General features: G+C 40.2%; 1 protein-coding gene across 2 annotated transcripts in view; it reads right to left on the bottom strand.

Moving 5' to 3' along the window:
* The window catches only part of SLC25A13 (solute carrier family 25 member 13), a 174,966-nt gene that overhangs the window by 145,539 nt on the left and 12,653 nt on the right, over positions 1-16,774 (bottom strand). For both annotated transcript variants that reach the window (XM_019729757.2, XM_019729758.2), the window contains exon 2: positions 1,818-1,871. In XM_019729757.2, the coding sequence (XP_019585316.2) occupies positions 1,818-1,871 (54 nt within the window). The remainder of the gene's footprint in view (positions 1-1,817; positions 1,872-16,774) is intronic.

The following is a 16,774-nucleotide window of genomic DNA, read 5'->3' on the forward strand; positions in this document are numbered from 1 at the left end:
CCTGTCAAAGGATGCCCGCAACTACCCCTGGTTTGGAAAACAGAAATACATTTAACAGACAGGTCCTGAGTTCAAAGAATGATGATGACTTTGCCAGTTCAATGTAATGAACTTTATCCATTTCTCTAGGCTCTTTGGCAACCCACTCACATGCTCTTCTGCAAATAGTCTTCCAGAATTACATCATTAGAGTTCTACAACATGGACCTTAGATACACATACTACAAATGTCTGTGGTTCCTTCATACACACCTCACATCATGATGGGCCCAGAATGCCTAGCGATAAACACTTGTCTAGGTGACAAACAAAGCTTCTGTTTTCTGCACTTTTATTATTCAAAATCCTTTTCTACCTTAGACTCTCTATATTGCATTGTCCTTTTGGGGCCAAAAACAAATTTATGAACGAATTCTACTTTCTTATATATAATCCAAGCCTCCTTACAAATTTATCTTTTCCTCTTCTCCCCCAAAACTGCTCATATGTTTAACTATTTTCTTTTGGAGTCTTTGTCTCTTCTGTGCTTGAATTATTTAAAGTATATACTGAATCAATATTTAATGCAAATCAGGTGCTGGATACATTCCTATTAAGTTTCTTCATTGAATCTTTACAATTTTTTGCAACTCATTATGAAAATATTCAAACATATACAAAGTAGAGACAATAGTATAATAAACCCAATATTCCATTTCCCAATTTCAAAAATTATCATCATATTGCCCATTCTTTTTTCCTACCCCACCAAAACTGGATTATTTAAAACCAAATCTCAGACATCAGAATCTCCTCTGTAAATACTTTAGTGTGTATCTCTCAGAGAAGAAGGCCCTTTATCGTTCCCATAATCAGAATACCATTACCCAGCCCCAAATTCAATTAATAACAATTAATATCAAATAATCCTGTCCGTGTTCAAATCCCCTGATTTCTCAACTTTTTTTTCCAATAGTAACACATTTTGATGAGGAAAGTGATGCTCACAGAATTATTCACTTTCAAAGGCATATATTCGGTACCCAGCAGTAGAACATCAAGTTTCTCATTTGAAGCCTTGGTCCTCTTTATGTACAGCACAGCTAGCTGCCTTTTTGTCATGTTTAGAAAAGGTCCACGTATATCCTTTTTAAATTACCTCTACAAAAGCGGCCTTTTCTTTTTTGAGTACTTTGATTCCAGTTGAATAAAGAAAAAAAAGTGTTTGGAACCTGAGGTAGACTTTTATTAGAGTATTAATCATTCACTGCTTAATATCACAAAGTAAGTGAAAGTACCAGAAACTAAGGAAAAATAAACTTGTATGGTGTCTGTTGTGATCTCATATCTATTATTACTCATACTGAGGCCTCCATGTCAGTTGTAATGAAATGATGATGGCAACAACGATGGGCTTTGACCAAGGAGAGGGAAGGACAGCCCTCTCTGCATGAAGAATTACTGAAATGTTTATGAACAGCTTTAAACGTCTTAAGAGAAAAAGGATTGCCATCACACTGCACAAGTCAACCCTGGAAAGGTAAATGGATTGCGGTACTTAATCCCCAGAAACTCCTTTTAATTAACTACCTGACACCATTGAGATAAAAGAAACTGAAATGTAAACTATGTTGCCATCACAATCACCTACAAGTTTCTGATACATTTTTTAAAATAGATAAATTTGTAAAGGATCTCTTTCATGAGTCTTAAGTAAAGATACTTTTTGGGATATTTAAAAATATATAACAATGAAATAAAGAGTTGCTTGAAAACAATCTTTAAAAGTTACAGAACACAAATCAAACAAGAAACAAAACAGACTCCTTTATACTGACCTTTAAAAATATTGTTCTAAGCTCAGTTGGATCTGCTCTCTTGGTTAAAGCCACCTATAAATAAACATAAAAGTGTTTATATTATTAGAACAAAGCTGAGAAATCAAGCTAACGACGGAAAGAAAATAAACTCTAGGTTAGAAATTAGTGGATTTCATTTTTGTACTTAAAGCACCAAATTTCCCCAGTGCATAAATTACTCCCTGGATTTTAAATTAGACATCTTATGTGGCTTCTAGAACACTAACATTCTAGACAAGCAACCCGTAAAGCTCCCAATATGTATTCATATATATATATATATATATATATATATATATATATATATGAATTTTTTTTCCCAAAAAGAAGAAAAAAGAAAAGTTGAAATGGATTTGTAACCACCTGGCATTTTAAAACTACACTCCAGAGTAACCCATACTCTTTCATAGGGAAATATTAAATATTAAAGTATAACTTGTTTAAATATGCAAGAGAGCATAATTCTTAAAGAAGTTAGTTAACTAGGGAAATCATATTAACAAACAGAAGGGAATTACTTCTCACAGTTCTACCACAAGCAGGCGTGAATGCGTAGCTATCTGGGCATGCCAAGCAAAGTCTCCTCTCCCTGATTTTTAATTTAAGAAATCAGAAGTCTCCAAAGGTCCAACTATTATTCTCTACAATCTAGAAACATAGGGAGCTATGGTTACCTTTCAAGAGCAAAATTTGACAGATTAGCTCAGAATAGGTGTTGTGCTTAATTCTCCAGCCCACAAAATCCAAAAACATCATTGGGGAAAAAAACAGGACAAACTTGAACATGGCTGCCCCAGGCCAACACAAAAGAGTCCTTATGTGGAACCAAACAGTGGGCTTATTCAGCATCCCATCACCCAATCCTGTTGGCAAAACCGTCGTGAGACTGAATTCTCACCAAGCACAGCGTCACCCCATGATACAGCCAAGGAGGGGTTCCTGGAACCACCCCAATAGTGGAGCCATGTTTCTATCCACAGGGAGATTTATGCAAATTGTTCTAAATCCCTTCTGTGTGTTTGCAAAGGCTCTTCTGAGATCTTCGGACAATGGGTTCTCTGTCTCTAAATGTGTAACTGCCTGAGCTCCTTTGCCCACCACTGTCAGGAATAATTTTATTAACTAATCACTGGAATGGGAAAGGTACTCTTTTGAAACCTGTTGGTTGGTCACCTTCTTTCCCAGAGCAAGACTGATAACTCTTTTAATTTCAGCTGAGTACTTCTAACCACCAGTGCTATTTTTATCCGTAAGAATTTTGTGACCTTTTAAAAATCCTGAATTAGTTAGTGTTCTTTTGCTGTTCAATTAAGGAGGAAAAAAATAGAATGTTAACCCACCTAAGATTGATGCTGGTGTTGACCTGAAGGCTGCAGGAGAAGATTCCCTTTCAGGTCTATCTTCTGAGAAAGATGGAGTAGGACAAACTCCTGGAGAAGACGGGAGAGCATACAAATGCCTCTACCCTCTTCCTTTAAGAGCAGAGAAATTCCCTCCGAGTTCCACATCTCAAGACAGTCGATAAGTAACATTCGTTTAAAAAGCATATGGTGACCCTCGGTACTTAGTTGGTTTTCCTTTTAAAAGCAAAGGAAAGTTTCCACAAAGTGAACTATTCTTGCTCTGTCTGAATACCACATCCTTTAAAATCTAATTAATTCACTATGCCATGCACTTCATAAAGCTGTCCCTGGGCAATGCTCTTTCCGACTGAATTTCTCCTGCCCTAAATTCCCACAGCTTTCCTCTGCTTATTGATCCCAAAATGCACATTCAGTGCTCACCACCAGGGCTACACCTCTGTGAGAGAAAGAAACAAAAACTTTTAACTCTCCCAGGGTCTCCCCCACAGGGGAAAACAATTTATACAGTGACCCAACACTTGCAAGTCATATTGACTAATGCGTATAGAACATTTTATTGTTTTCAAAGCATAACTATCACCTCATTGGATCGTCACAGCAAATCTGAGACTCAAATGGAGCATATCATTGGCCCCATTTTCCAGAAGGGGAAAGCACGGCTCAGAAAGGGCCCCATTTTCCAGAAGGGGAAAGCAAGGCTCAGAAAGGGCCCCATTTTCCAGAAGAGGAAAGCAAGGCTCAAATACTCTCTCAAAAGTCAGATTAAGCACCAATGTGTACTTACATTTCTAAGTGTTTGAGATCAGATCCCAAATCTTCCATACTTTACTGTGTCTTTCCACTGAGCCGCATTATAGGCAGCTTCAAACTGTCCGTAAGTTACGTTAACCACTGACATAACATAGTACATGCCGAGAACCTCCCCATTTCTCCTAACACCACCAGTTTGCTGTGTCCATCCAGTGCTGGGATTAAGAACATGGCTTTAGTGTCAGACCACTCTCCATCGGGGGCAGGCCTGACCTCTAAACTCACTAGCTATGTGACCTTGAGCTACCTTCTTGACCCCTCAGCCTTACTTTCCTGATCTATAAAATGGAAAGTCGTGGATGGTTACAGGGGTGATAGGAGACAATTGCATAAAGTGCTTAAACCAAAAACCCCCCAACAGTTAAGAGTACTCAATAAATGATATACATTATTTGTATTATTTATCCCAAGGGGTTTATATTCCACAATGCTTACTCCTAAAAATGTCTAAGTGATAAGTAACCTGGCTTATAACTTGAGAAGGTTGAAATCAGGAGGAGGGAGGGGGAAGCAACTCATGGGTCTTCAAAAACATTCACCCTAACACACATGGAGGTCTTCCTAACAACTCCTCTCTGCTATCCTAGCCCCATGCAAAGCTACTTCTTGAAAACATACCCAAAGTTCCAGATACAGCACATGGTTAATGATCACTATCAAATTTCCCTGAGGCCCACTGAAATCTGTATTAGGTCCCGGGTACGTTCTATTGAAGCGCAGGTAACTATGGCTCAATAGGAGATAGATTCAGAAAAATTGCTACCAGCCTCCTGGGCCTCCATCTACTCGTATTTCCCCAATGCTGTGCAGCTATTCAGAATTTCCATTTCTTCTTCTACCTCCCATTCTTATCTTCTTGTTAAGGGACCATTTGCAGTGAACAATACTTACACAGACAGCTTCGTTGACGACAACATGAAGTTACAATTAGAAGTGTCAGGGTTCTGAAGGTGTATTGAGATGAATTTAACCTGGTGGAAAAACCGATACCCAGGCAGTTCTATGAACGGAAAAGAGGGAACCACAGAAATGTAGCCTCCCTTTTTAAGCCGAATCAGAACAGCACATACACTGTGAATCACTGGACAAGCCTTAGTTCACTGGGCTTTAGAAGATTCATCAAACTTTAGATTGTTTTCAGAAGGCTGATTTTCGTTATTATATGTATTTTCTCATATACTAATAGCATGTAAATATTTACAGCTACTATTCTTACAACCTAATTGCCTGATTTCATCATTACTCTTCTGAATTTGCATTTTTAAGAATAGATCCCACCATTACAACAACATTTTTATATCGAGAATTTTAAATAAAGTAATTGGTTTTCAAACATAGTTAGGGAGTGGGTCACAAAGAAAGAAAAGGGTTCTTGGCAGATGACTATGAAATATAACTATTTGTTACTTAAATCAATGCAACAGAGAATTTTATACTCAAGCAGGTAACATTCATACCACGTTAAACTTAAGGGGGAAGGGAAGATGGGGATTAGAATTGGAAAAACTATGCATTATATGTGTTTTTCCATAAATTAAGAGAAGTTTACTTTCATTTAAATTTATTATGGAATTTTCAGGTCAATTCCATGAATCTATGTTCCACAGGGCAAAATTTGAGGTTCACTGAATACGTAAAATTTTTGACAAAGCAAACATTAGATACAATAATTTAAACAGGTTATCAATAGTATTTGCAAAACATATATACCAGCTAGGTACATCTTAGACATAAAAAAGAGCCAACAATAACACAACTTCAATGACTGGTTTTAAAAAGAGAGTAGCAGGAAGCATGGCAAGAAGAACCAGAAAGATATCTTTCAGGAAAAATTAATTTACTCTCATTTTGAGTTATAGCAACAAAAGAAGGGAGACTGCCGTGCGGGGGACCCTGCTCTCTGTGCCATTTGTCATGCGGGGCGTCAGGCAGGGCCTCTAGTCCCACTCCCCACATAAGAATGCAGAATTTGGTGAGGCCAAAAAGGAACACCCACGGAGCCACAGACAGGGGAGTCATACCACTATAGTCTCTCTGGAGGCTGGATCCACACGACCTGCAACTTGCTGTCCGCGTGTCTGCCTGCCAACCAACCGACTGACTCATTCGAGTCCTGACTCACTAGTGCAGCCACAGCAGTTATATCAGTGGCTAATTGGCTAACTGGTTACAGCTGATGGTCAATTAGCCACAGCTGATGGCCACCTACTACCCGAGTCAGCACCTCTCCACGTGAGGCCCAGAGCCTGGAAACGGCTCTCTGGCACTCTGTCCCCACAGAGACACTAGGAAAGATTTTTCTATATGTAGGTGTATTTTTAAAACGGGCTTTCTTACTGTCGTGAGGCAGACCCTGCTCGCTGCGCCATTTGTCGTGCGGGGAGGCCTGCAGGGTCTCTAGTCCCGCTCCCCACATAACGCAGGATATGGTGAGGCCAAAAAGGAACACCCACGGAGCCATAGATGGGGGAGTCATACCACTATATTCTCTCTGGCGGCACTATACTCTCACTGGAGGCTGGATCCACACTGTCCGCAAACCGCCATCCACACTTGCCAGCCCAGCCGCCATCTTCTTGCTAGCCCCCATTCTTCTCTTCTCTTCTCCTCCGTAGCCGCAGCAGTTATATTAGCGGCTAATTGGCTAACTGGCTACAGCTGACGGCCAGTCAGCCACAGCTGACGGCCATCTACTACCCGAGCCAGCACTCCTCCACGTGAGGCTGAGAGCCTGGAAACTGCTTTCTGGGGCTCTGTCCCCACACTTACACAAGAACCAAGCTGCCGCTGTAGGCTTATTAACACATCACAATGGTAGAGACTTGTGTACTCAACATAGTTGATAGGTCTAACAGAGGGCAGTTAGGAAGAACCTAGGAAACCCTACATAAAACATGGGATACTAACTTGAAGACGGAAATGTAAAGAAAACAAAAGCTATCATTGTATATTGGGCATCTCTAGAGATGCAAGACCATGATCTCCTTGAAGGTGTCTCAGTCCTCCACATCCCCAGCTCCGGCAAAGGGAAACGAAGCAGAAGCTCCAAAAATGTTGAAGAACTCCTTCCAGGTGGGTAGAAATCAGATCTTTACAGTGAAAATAAGTAGTTCCCTTTAGACCAGTGTTTGCAAATTGTGGTCACTGAGGCAATAGCATCACCTGGAAACTTTTAGAAAGTCCATTCTCACACCAGACCCCAGACCTACCAAACCAGAAACTCTGGGGGTGGAGCCCAGCAGCCTATGATTTAACAAGTCCTTCAGCTGATCCCGGTCCTGTTAAAGTTTAAGAACCACAGCTTTAGCTAATGTCCAATTCTGCCTGATTAGGACCAAGGCTCTCATCCCCAGCTTCACATTCAAGTCGTCTGAGAGGTTTTTAAGTTTTATCAATGCCCTACCAAAGGCCAACTGAATTAAAATCTCTGAAATGGGCATCTTTAAAGCTCACCGTGAGATTATAATGTTTGGCTGGGTTGAGAACCACTAGGTTAGAATCCCGGGTCCCAACCTCAGCTTCCTACTTCACCAACTGCACAACACAACCTTCACTCAGCAATACTTCCCCCATCACCCTCCCAAACCTAAAAGGTCTGAAAGCGAAGACAAGTACAGGCTTACAGTGAAAATTTTACTGTCATGAAATAATTATTTACCTTAGATATGAAATAAAAAGAAGAGACAGCTCATCCAAAGCAGGCTACTGTGGGGTGTGGAGGAGGGTGTGCATGTACACACATGCAAGTATACAGTGTGACAAGCCGTAAAAGGAGAGGGAGAGAGAAATGTTCCTACATGGTCTTTTGTACCTGAGAATGAAGGTGTAGTAAGTGGACCAGAATCCCAACGGAAAGCACTGTTGGGTGTGACCTAACAACTGGGGTCCACCCTTCTTCCCAGTATCTTCCTGCACTGCAAAAGAAGTTAAAAGTACACTTCCCAGACTCCCTTGCAGCTATGTGGTTTAGGTGCTATCAGATGAAGGTAAGGGAGATCTGGAAGACAAAGTTTTGGAAGACACTGATTTGGAAGTTAGGGGCCATGTTCCTGCTGTTTCTGCCAGCAAGCACCAGTGTTGGGAGGGTCTGATTTTCCCGTGGCAACCTCCTGCCCATGTCAGCATCATTCTGAAATACTCCCCATTTGGCAGGAGGTTTCATGACTGCACAAGAGGCAACTGCTCCCTTGGTGGCCTGCTCTGCTGTGAGGCTCTGGAAGTCATTCCTGAGAGCTCAACCTGAAGTCTGTTTCTTCACCTTCCCAACAAATTCTGTAAGCCATTTAATACCCTGTAATAAATCTTCCTCTGCTTAAACCAGCTAGAGTGGATTCTGTTCTCTGCAAGTGAACCTTGACTGATACAATCAGTAATTACAAAAGAAAGTTTGGAATTCCCCAAAACCACTAAGTTACCATTAACTTGAGAGGAAGAAAGAGGTGTCTCATCAAATTTAAGGAAAAAAATTTTTTTTGAATTCACTGAGTCACTCATTCTTCATCCTACAGTTTCCCTAAGTTCTAATACATGAAGAGCAGTAATTATGAAAAAAGTTACTGAAATATAAATTAGTATACAGATAAGATGTCATGTTAAGCATTCTTCGAACCACAACATTTTTGTGTAATCCACCCCCAAAAGTTCATAATCATTCAACAGTTGACATATAAAGCACCAAACATCACAAATGTTAACCAACTGGGTAATTACACAAGCAGGTCATTTCAGGGCCAATGGAGATGTTTATCAGAAGGATTCAGCAGGTTATGAAATGTGTTGGATTTAACTCTGTGCTATTGTAGACAAATATTAAACAACTATAAAGCGATCATCATTAAAATTGTGATATTAAGAAGGAGAGCATAACAGTTAAGAAATAAATGGCGGTGTTTTAGCTGTGGGTTCTCTTATGCCAAAATAATTTTAAACACATTAATTTTAGACTTTATTATTGTTACTAAGCTAAAGCTAACATTCCAGTAGATGTTCCTAAGAGTAATAATTTGACAAGATACATTATGAGTCTTTCTGAAATAGACATTTTCTTATATTTTTAACTCCTTATGGAGATAATAGAAGATGCTTGCTCACTCTGACATAAGCAGACATCACCAGCTTTAAAGATATGGGGACCAGTGTACTGCTAACGTGGTGACTTTGGACAAGTCAGTTAACATCTCTGAGTTTTACTTTCCTCATCTATAAAATGGAAAAAATGAGAAAATCTACTTATCTATTTCATAAAGTTATCTTAAGGACCAATTAGAATGAAGAAAAAGTACCTTGTGAATCCTAAAGTGATACATAATGTTGGTAATAATTACTAGCTACTCTTAAAAAATATAAGCGGTGAACACAAGGATGTTATAGTTCTAATCCCAAATATGAATGGAAGGCGAGAAGGTCCAGCATGTATTCAACTTAGAAGTAAGCAACAACAAAAAAAGATGACAGGCTAAGAATAAAAACAGTTTATCCAAATTCTATTGGGTTTATCTTGTTTGGGACTCTCTCTGCTTCCTGGGGTTGACTATCCATATCCTTTGCCAGATAGGGGAGTTTTCCATCATTATTTCTTCAAAAATATTTTCAATTCCTTGCTCTCTCTCCCTTTTCCTTCTGGTACCCCTACGATGTGAATGTTGGTACACCTGATGTTGTCCCAAACAAGATGAACCCAAAGAAACCCACACCAAGACACATCATAATTAAAATGTCAAAAGTTAAAGACAAAGAAAGAATCTTAAAAGCAGCAGGAGAAAAGCAGTTAGTTACCTACAAAGAAGCTCTCATAAGACGGTCAGCTGATTTTTCAACAGAAATTTTGCAGGCCAGAAGGGATTGGCACAAAATATTCAAAGTGATGAAAAGCAGTGACCTACAACCAAGATTTCTCTACCCAGCAAAGTTATCATTTAGAATCGAAGAACAGATAAAGAGCTTCCCAGACAAGAAAAAACTAGAGTTCATCAACACCAAACCAGTATTACAAGGAATCCTGGACTTCTTTAAGCTATAAATACATACATACATACATACATACATACATACATACATACATACATAAATACATAAATAAAATGATAACTACATATCTATCCACAGTTACTTCAATGTAAATGGGTTAAATGCTCCACTCAGAAGAGCGGGTGGCTGAATGGATAAGAAAACAAGACCCTCACATATGCTGCCTATAAGAGACTCATTTCATATCAAAAGACACACACAGATTCAAAGTAAAGAGATGGAAAAAAATATTTCATGGAAATGGAAACAAACCGAAAAATAGCTTATACCAGACAAAGTAGACTTTAAAACACAGGTTATAACAAGAGATAAAGAGGGACCTAGTAATCCCACCTCTGGGTATTTATACGAAGAAACTCAAAATGCTACTTTGAGGTGATGTGTGCATCCCTATGTTCATTGCAGCATTATTTACAATAACCAAGACATGGAGTCAACCTGGGTGTCCCTGAATGAATAAAGTGAGGAAATAAATATACAGAGGGTGCCAAAAAAATGTATACATATTTAAAGATAGAAAAAACTGTATTACAATTGTAATACTCAATATACACTGATAACAAAAGATGACTACAAGTCACGTTTGACTTCTGCAATTACAAGAGGTGCTCAAAGTGGTTACTATCAGCATCCAGACATTTCTGATTACAGCGAACTGCTGCTTGAGCAACGCTGACAAAGTGTCCACTTGTATACATTTTCTTGGCACCCCCGGTGTGTGTGTGTGTGTGTGTGTGTGTGTACGTAAAATGGAATATTACTCAGCCAAAAAAAAAAGAATGGAATCTTGCCATCTGCAACAACATGGATGGACCTAGAGGATATTGTGCCGAGTGTAGTAAATCAGACAAAAAAACACAAACATCGTATGATTTCACTTATAAATGCAATCTAAAGAGCAGAATGAATAAACAAATAAAATAGAAACAAACTCAAAGATACAGAGAACACTTTGATGGTTGCCAGATGGGAGAGGGGTTAGGGATGGGTTAAAAAGGGGAAGGGATTAAGAAGTACAAATTGGTTGTTACACAGTAGTCATGGGATGTAGGGTGTAACATAAGGAATATAGTTAATAATATTGTAACATCTATGCAAGGTGTCAGATGGCTACTAAATTTATGGGGTGATAGATGGGAGGGGGTTGGGGCAGAGTGAAAAAGGTGAAGGAATTAAAAAGTAAAAATTGGTAGTTACAAAGTAGTCATGTGGATGTAAAGTAAAGCATAGGAAATATAGTCAATAATCCGGTAATAACTCTATATAGTGGCAGGTGGGTACTAGACTAGTCAGCGGGATCACTTCTTAAATTATATAAATTTCTAACCACGATGCTGTACACCTGAAATATAAAATACTGAATGTCAATTGTAATTGGAAAATTTTAGAAGGGATGAAAAAGACGAAGGGGAATAAGAGGTCCAAATTTCCAGGTATAAAACAAGTAAGTCATGGGGATGTAACGTACAGCATAGGGAATACGGTCAATAATATTGTGATAGTGTGATACGGTGTCAGACAGTTGCTGGACTTATCATGGTGATCACTTCTTTAGGTATATCAATGTTGAATAACTACGGTATACACCTGAAATTAATATACCGTGTTTCCCTAAAAATAAGATGGGGTCTTATATTAATTTTTGCTCCAAAAGACGCATTAGGGCTTATGTTCAGGTGATGTCATCCTGAAAAATCATGCTAGGGCTTATTTTCCGGTTAGGTCTTATTTTCAGGAAAACACATTAATATTGTATGTTAGCTGTAGTTTAATAAAAAGGTTTTTAAAATTAAAATTAAAAATAATTCTACTGATGATCACAGTTTTGTTAGAAATGCTGGAGAATCAGCTTGAGGCTAAGGCGCCACCAGCGATACCCAAAACTATTCCAGAATCACTAGGAGAGAAATCCACCTCAGCTCCCACAACAAAAGCAGATTGCCTGGGTTCCCTGTCAGGTGAGCTGCCATGGAAACTTCACAACAAGCTGCTTCCTCACTTTTCCCTCTTCTAAATCAAAGTCACATGTGAGCATCTAATTGGCAGAGCGAGGTCATGTGCTTGTGTCCAGGCTGCAAGGAAAGGTGGGAATTAAGTTCTGACCACGTCTGACAGGCAGGCCTTATACTGTAGAGACTTTCTCCAGTACAGAAAAGTTCTGCAAAAAATGATAAGGAGACCTCTGGTTTCCAGAGGTCCAGCGTGTAAGAAGCCGAGAAGTTGCTACTCTGTCCTAACAAGTAAAAAGCTACAACAGTGAAAAATCGAGCAGTTTCCCTAGATCTGTCAGAGAAGTGAGGTGAGCAGGAAAACCACTGCCCCCAAAATTGAAGAGACAGAAAGGCAGACCCGGAGAATCACGACTTACCACAGCAGAAACCCATGATCTGAAACCTCCGCAGGAACCAGTGTCAGAGGAAAACCTAAACTGCAAATGATGAATTGCTGAAGGCTCAAGTGTGGACAAGATGGAGATTTTAAAACTCTAGGGGGACCTAGACATAGGCGGTCCCCCACACTTTTGTGAATTTTACCTCCTGGAACTCAAGCTGGTTATTCACTCACAGTGAATTATCAAAGAAAAACCTCCAGGTGGAGGAGAGGAAAGGGAACCGTTTTGAAACACATCACAGCATTCAGTTCTTTATACCTGTTCTGCCCTCAGGAGACACATTATGTCATAAAAGCCCAACCTCCTGAGATATTACCAAAGCCTAACTAACCAGAGGGAAGGGAAATACCTGACTCCAGCCACCCTCCCACCCAAGGAGAACAAAAAACTAAAAAAACTTGGGAAGTGTCCTGTGCAGGGACACAGACTCTCTAACGGACTGAGACCTAATTAGAGGGTGTGGGGACAGAGCCAGGAGTGCAGTTTCCAGGCTCTCGCCCTCACGTGGAAAGGTGCTCACTCGGGTAGTAAATGGCCATCAACTGTGACTGGATGGCCATCAGCTGTCACTAGTTGGCCGTCAGCTGTAACCAGTGAGCCATTGGCCACTAATATAACTGCCGTGGCTAAGATAGCAGCAAATGGGGGCTAGCAAGAAGATGGTGGCTGAGCTAGCAAGAGTGGATTGCAGCTAGCACGGCGGATTACAGCTAGCAAGTGAGGGTGGCTGGCAGAGAGAAGTGGAGGGCAGGTTGCGGCTAGTGTGGCTCCTGCTTCCTGTGTCTCCAACCCAGCCACCAGCGAGACTATAGTGGTATGACTCCCCTATCTATGGCTTCGTGGGTATTCCATTTGGGTTTCACCATGTCCTGGGTTCTTATGTGGGGAGCGAGACTAAAGACCCCGCATGACACCCTACATGACAGAGGGTTTGAGAACAACACTTCCTCTCCCTCTGCCTCCTACCATCACATCACCAACGGCCTCTCTACAGCAGTTCCTTTTACCCAGCATATCAGGTCTCTGCTATCAAGAAAAATGACAAGGCATACCAAAAGGCAAAAAACACAATTTGAAGAGACAGAGGAAGCACCAAACTCAGACACACATATGGCAGGCATGTTGAAATTAGCAGACCAGGAACTTAAAACTATGATTAATATGCTAAGGCTCTAATGGATTCGGTAGATGGCACGCAAGGACAGACTGGCAAGGTAAGCAGAAAGACAGTACTCTAAGAAACAGCCAAAAAGAAATGTGAGAGATCAAAAGCACTGTAACAGAAAGGAAGAATGCCTTTAATGGGCTTATTAGCAGACCTGACACAACTGAGGAGAGACTCCCCGAGCTTAAAGTTATCTCAACAGAAATCTCCAAAACTGAAGAGCTAAGAGAAAAAAAGATTGGGGGAAAAAACACACCAAAAAAAACGCAGAACAGAACACTAAAGACCTATTGGACAATCACAAAAGGTGTAACATACATATAATGGGACTACCAGACGGAGAAGAGAGAACAGAAGGAATATTTGAAATAATGATGATTAAGAATTTCCCCCAAATCCATGTCAGACACCAAACCACAGGTCCAGAAAGATCAGAGAACACCAAGCAGGGTAATCAAAGTCACTTTAAATGTTAATAGTCTGAATGTAACAATTAATTAAAAGGCAGAGATTGTCAGAATGCATCAAAAAACAAGACCCAACTATATGCAATCTATAAGAAATCCATTTTAAATATAAAGACGCATAGAGATTAAAAGTAAATGAATGGAGAAATGTACACACTAACGAAAGGAAAGCAGAAATAGTTATATTAATTTCAGACAATGACCATTTTTAAACAAAGAAAATTATGAAAAATAAAGAGGGACTCTATATAAGGACAAAAAGGTCAATTCTCCAAGAAGAGGTAACGATCCTCAACGGAACAAAATAGAAATCCTAGAAATAAGACCTACATAAATATGGTCAACTGACCTTTGACAAAAGAGCAAAGATAGTCTGTTCAACACATGGTGGTGGAACAACTGGACATCCACATGCAAAAAAAAAATGATTCCAGACATAGACCTTTACACGCTTCACAAAGTGGATCACAGAACTAAATGTAAAACTCCTAGGAGATAAGACAGGAGAAAACCTAGATGGACTTGGATTTGGCAATGACTCTTTCGATATAACACCACAGGCATGATCAATAAAAGAAAGAATTGACAAGTGAGAATTAATTAAAATAGAAGTTTCTGCTCTGTGAAAGACGTTGTGAAGAGAATGAAATGATAAGCCAAAAACTGGGATAAAAATACTATATGCAAAGGAATAGTCAACCCAGGACTCTTACCCAAAACACACAAAGAACTCTTAAAACTCAATAATAAGAGAACAAACAACCCAATTAAAAAGTGGGCCAAACCTGTTAACAGAAACCTCACCAAAGAATATATAGAGATAGCAAACAAGCATATGAAAAGATGCTCCCCATCATATGCCATCTGGGAATTACAAATTAAAACAACGAGATACCACCACACCCCTATTAGAATGGCCCAAATCCTCAACACTGACACCACCAAATCCTGGGGAGGTGGTGCAGCAAACCGAACTCTCCTTCAGTGCTGGTGGGAATGCAACATGGTACAGGCACTCTAGAAGACAGATGGCGGTTTCTTGCAAAACTAAACATACCCTTACCATACACTCCAGCATTTATGCTTCTTAGTATTTACCCAAAGGAGTTAAAAACATGTTCATACAAAAACTACCACACAGATGTTTATAGCTACTTTATTCATAATTGTCAAGACTGTCTTTCAGTCAGTGAATGCGTACATAAACTATGGTTACCTCCAGACAACGGAATATTATTGAGCCCTAAAAAGATACGAGCTGTCAAGCCATAAAAAGACATGGAGGAAACTTAAATGCATGTTACTAAGTGAAAGAAGCCACTCTGAAAGGCTACATACCCTATGGTTCCAACTATATGACCGTCTAGAAAAGGGAAAAAATAAGATGATACTATAATGATGGACAGCATCATTATAAAATGTATACAAACCCATAAAATGCACAACACCAAGAGTGAACCCTAATGTAAACCATGGACGTGGGGTGATAAGGATGTGTCAATGTAGGTTGTCAATTATAACAAATGCACCACTTTGATGGGGGGTGATGATAATGGGGGCGGTCATGCATGTGTGCCAGCAGGCGGTATATTGAATCTTCCTTTCAGTTTTGCTGGGAACCTAAAACTGATGAAAACATAGTCTATTAGAACAACAAAAACAAAAAGATCATGGGTAGCTAGGACCATCAAGACGAACCTGATTGGGCAGTCACTACACATACAACTGTATAAATCTCCCTTTCTAGAATCCTTGAAGAAGGTTGGAGTCTCTTCCTTTCTATTTGAGAAAACTGCAGGTCAAACAGGTCGATGTGGCCCAAGCCATGCCTTTTCCCAGGGCAACAACCCAGGCAGTCAGGTTGCCAGGGTTTCTCAATCTTGGCCCCGTTGACATTTTGAGTCAGATCATTCTTTGTTGTAGGGGGCTGTCTGGTGCCTTGTAGGATGTTTAGCAACATCCCTGGACTCGACTCACTGGATGCCAGGAGCAACCCCCGCTCCCAGATGTGACAACCAAAAATGTCTCCGGACATTGCCAAATATCCCCAGGGAGCAAAACTACCCCACCCCCAGTTGAGAACCGCTGCTTTAGACGGTGCCGCTCCACCTGCTCATTCATGCAACACAATGGCCTGGGGGAAGCCTATCATGTACCAGGCCCAGTGCCAGGCACTGAGGAGAAAATGCCAAATACACCCGAGGTCCCGCCCCATGGGAGGAAAGACGGGCTTATCAACAAGTGAATGGTATAAAGTGTGTGCTGATCCGTACTAGTGTCACAAGGCAGAGAGGAGGCAGAACTAAGATCATAATTCTGCAGGAGCTGGGAGTCGCGGAGGCAAGGTCTTTGGAGCTGGATCACTTATTATTGATTATAGCAATGAACACTGACCCGCTAACTGTTACTGGGCCCTTACGGCGATGCTAGGCATCGTGCTAAGAGCTTTACGTCTGATCTCATTTAAACATCACTAAAACTCTTCCAGGTGAAGAGTCATTAATAACCCCATGTTATAGATGAGGACACGGAGGCATTTTAGACACTTAGTCTTAAATGAGTAGTAGCAAATCACAGGGCCAAAAATAACCCTGGGACCCAGGTCGCTTTGACACTAACTATGATACAAGAATTTGGCAGCAAAGATGGGGGACTTTAAGTTATCCTTGTGAATCGTGCTACTGGACAACACTGTAACTCAAAGTTATTCA

This window comes from Rhinolophus sinicus, linkage group LG09, assembly GCF_036562045.2.
Source record: "Rhinolophus sinicus isolate RSC01 linkage group LG09, ASM3656204v1, whole genome shotgun sequence".
Lineage (NCBI taxonomy): Eukaryota > Metazoa > Chordata > Mammalia > Chiroptera > Rhinolophidae > Rhinolophus > Rhinolophus sinicus.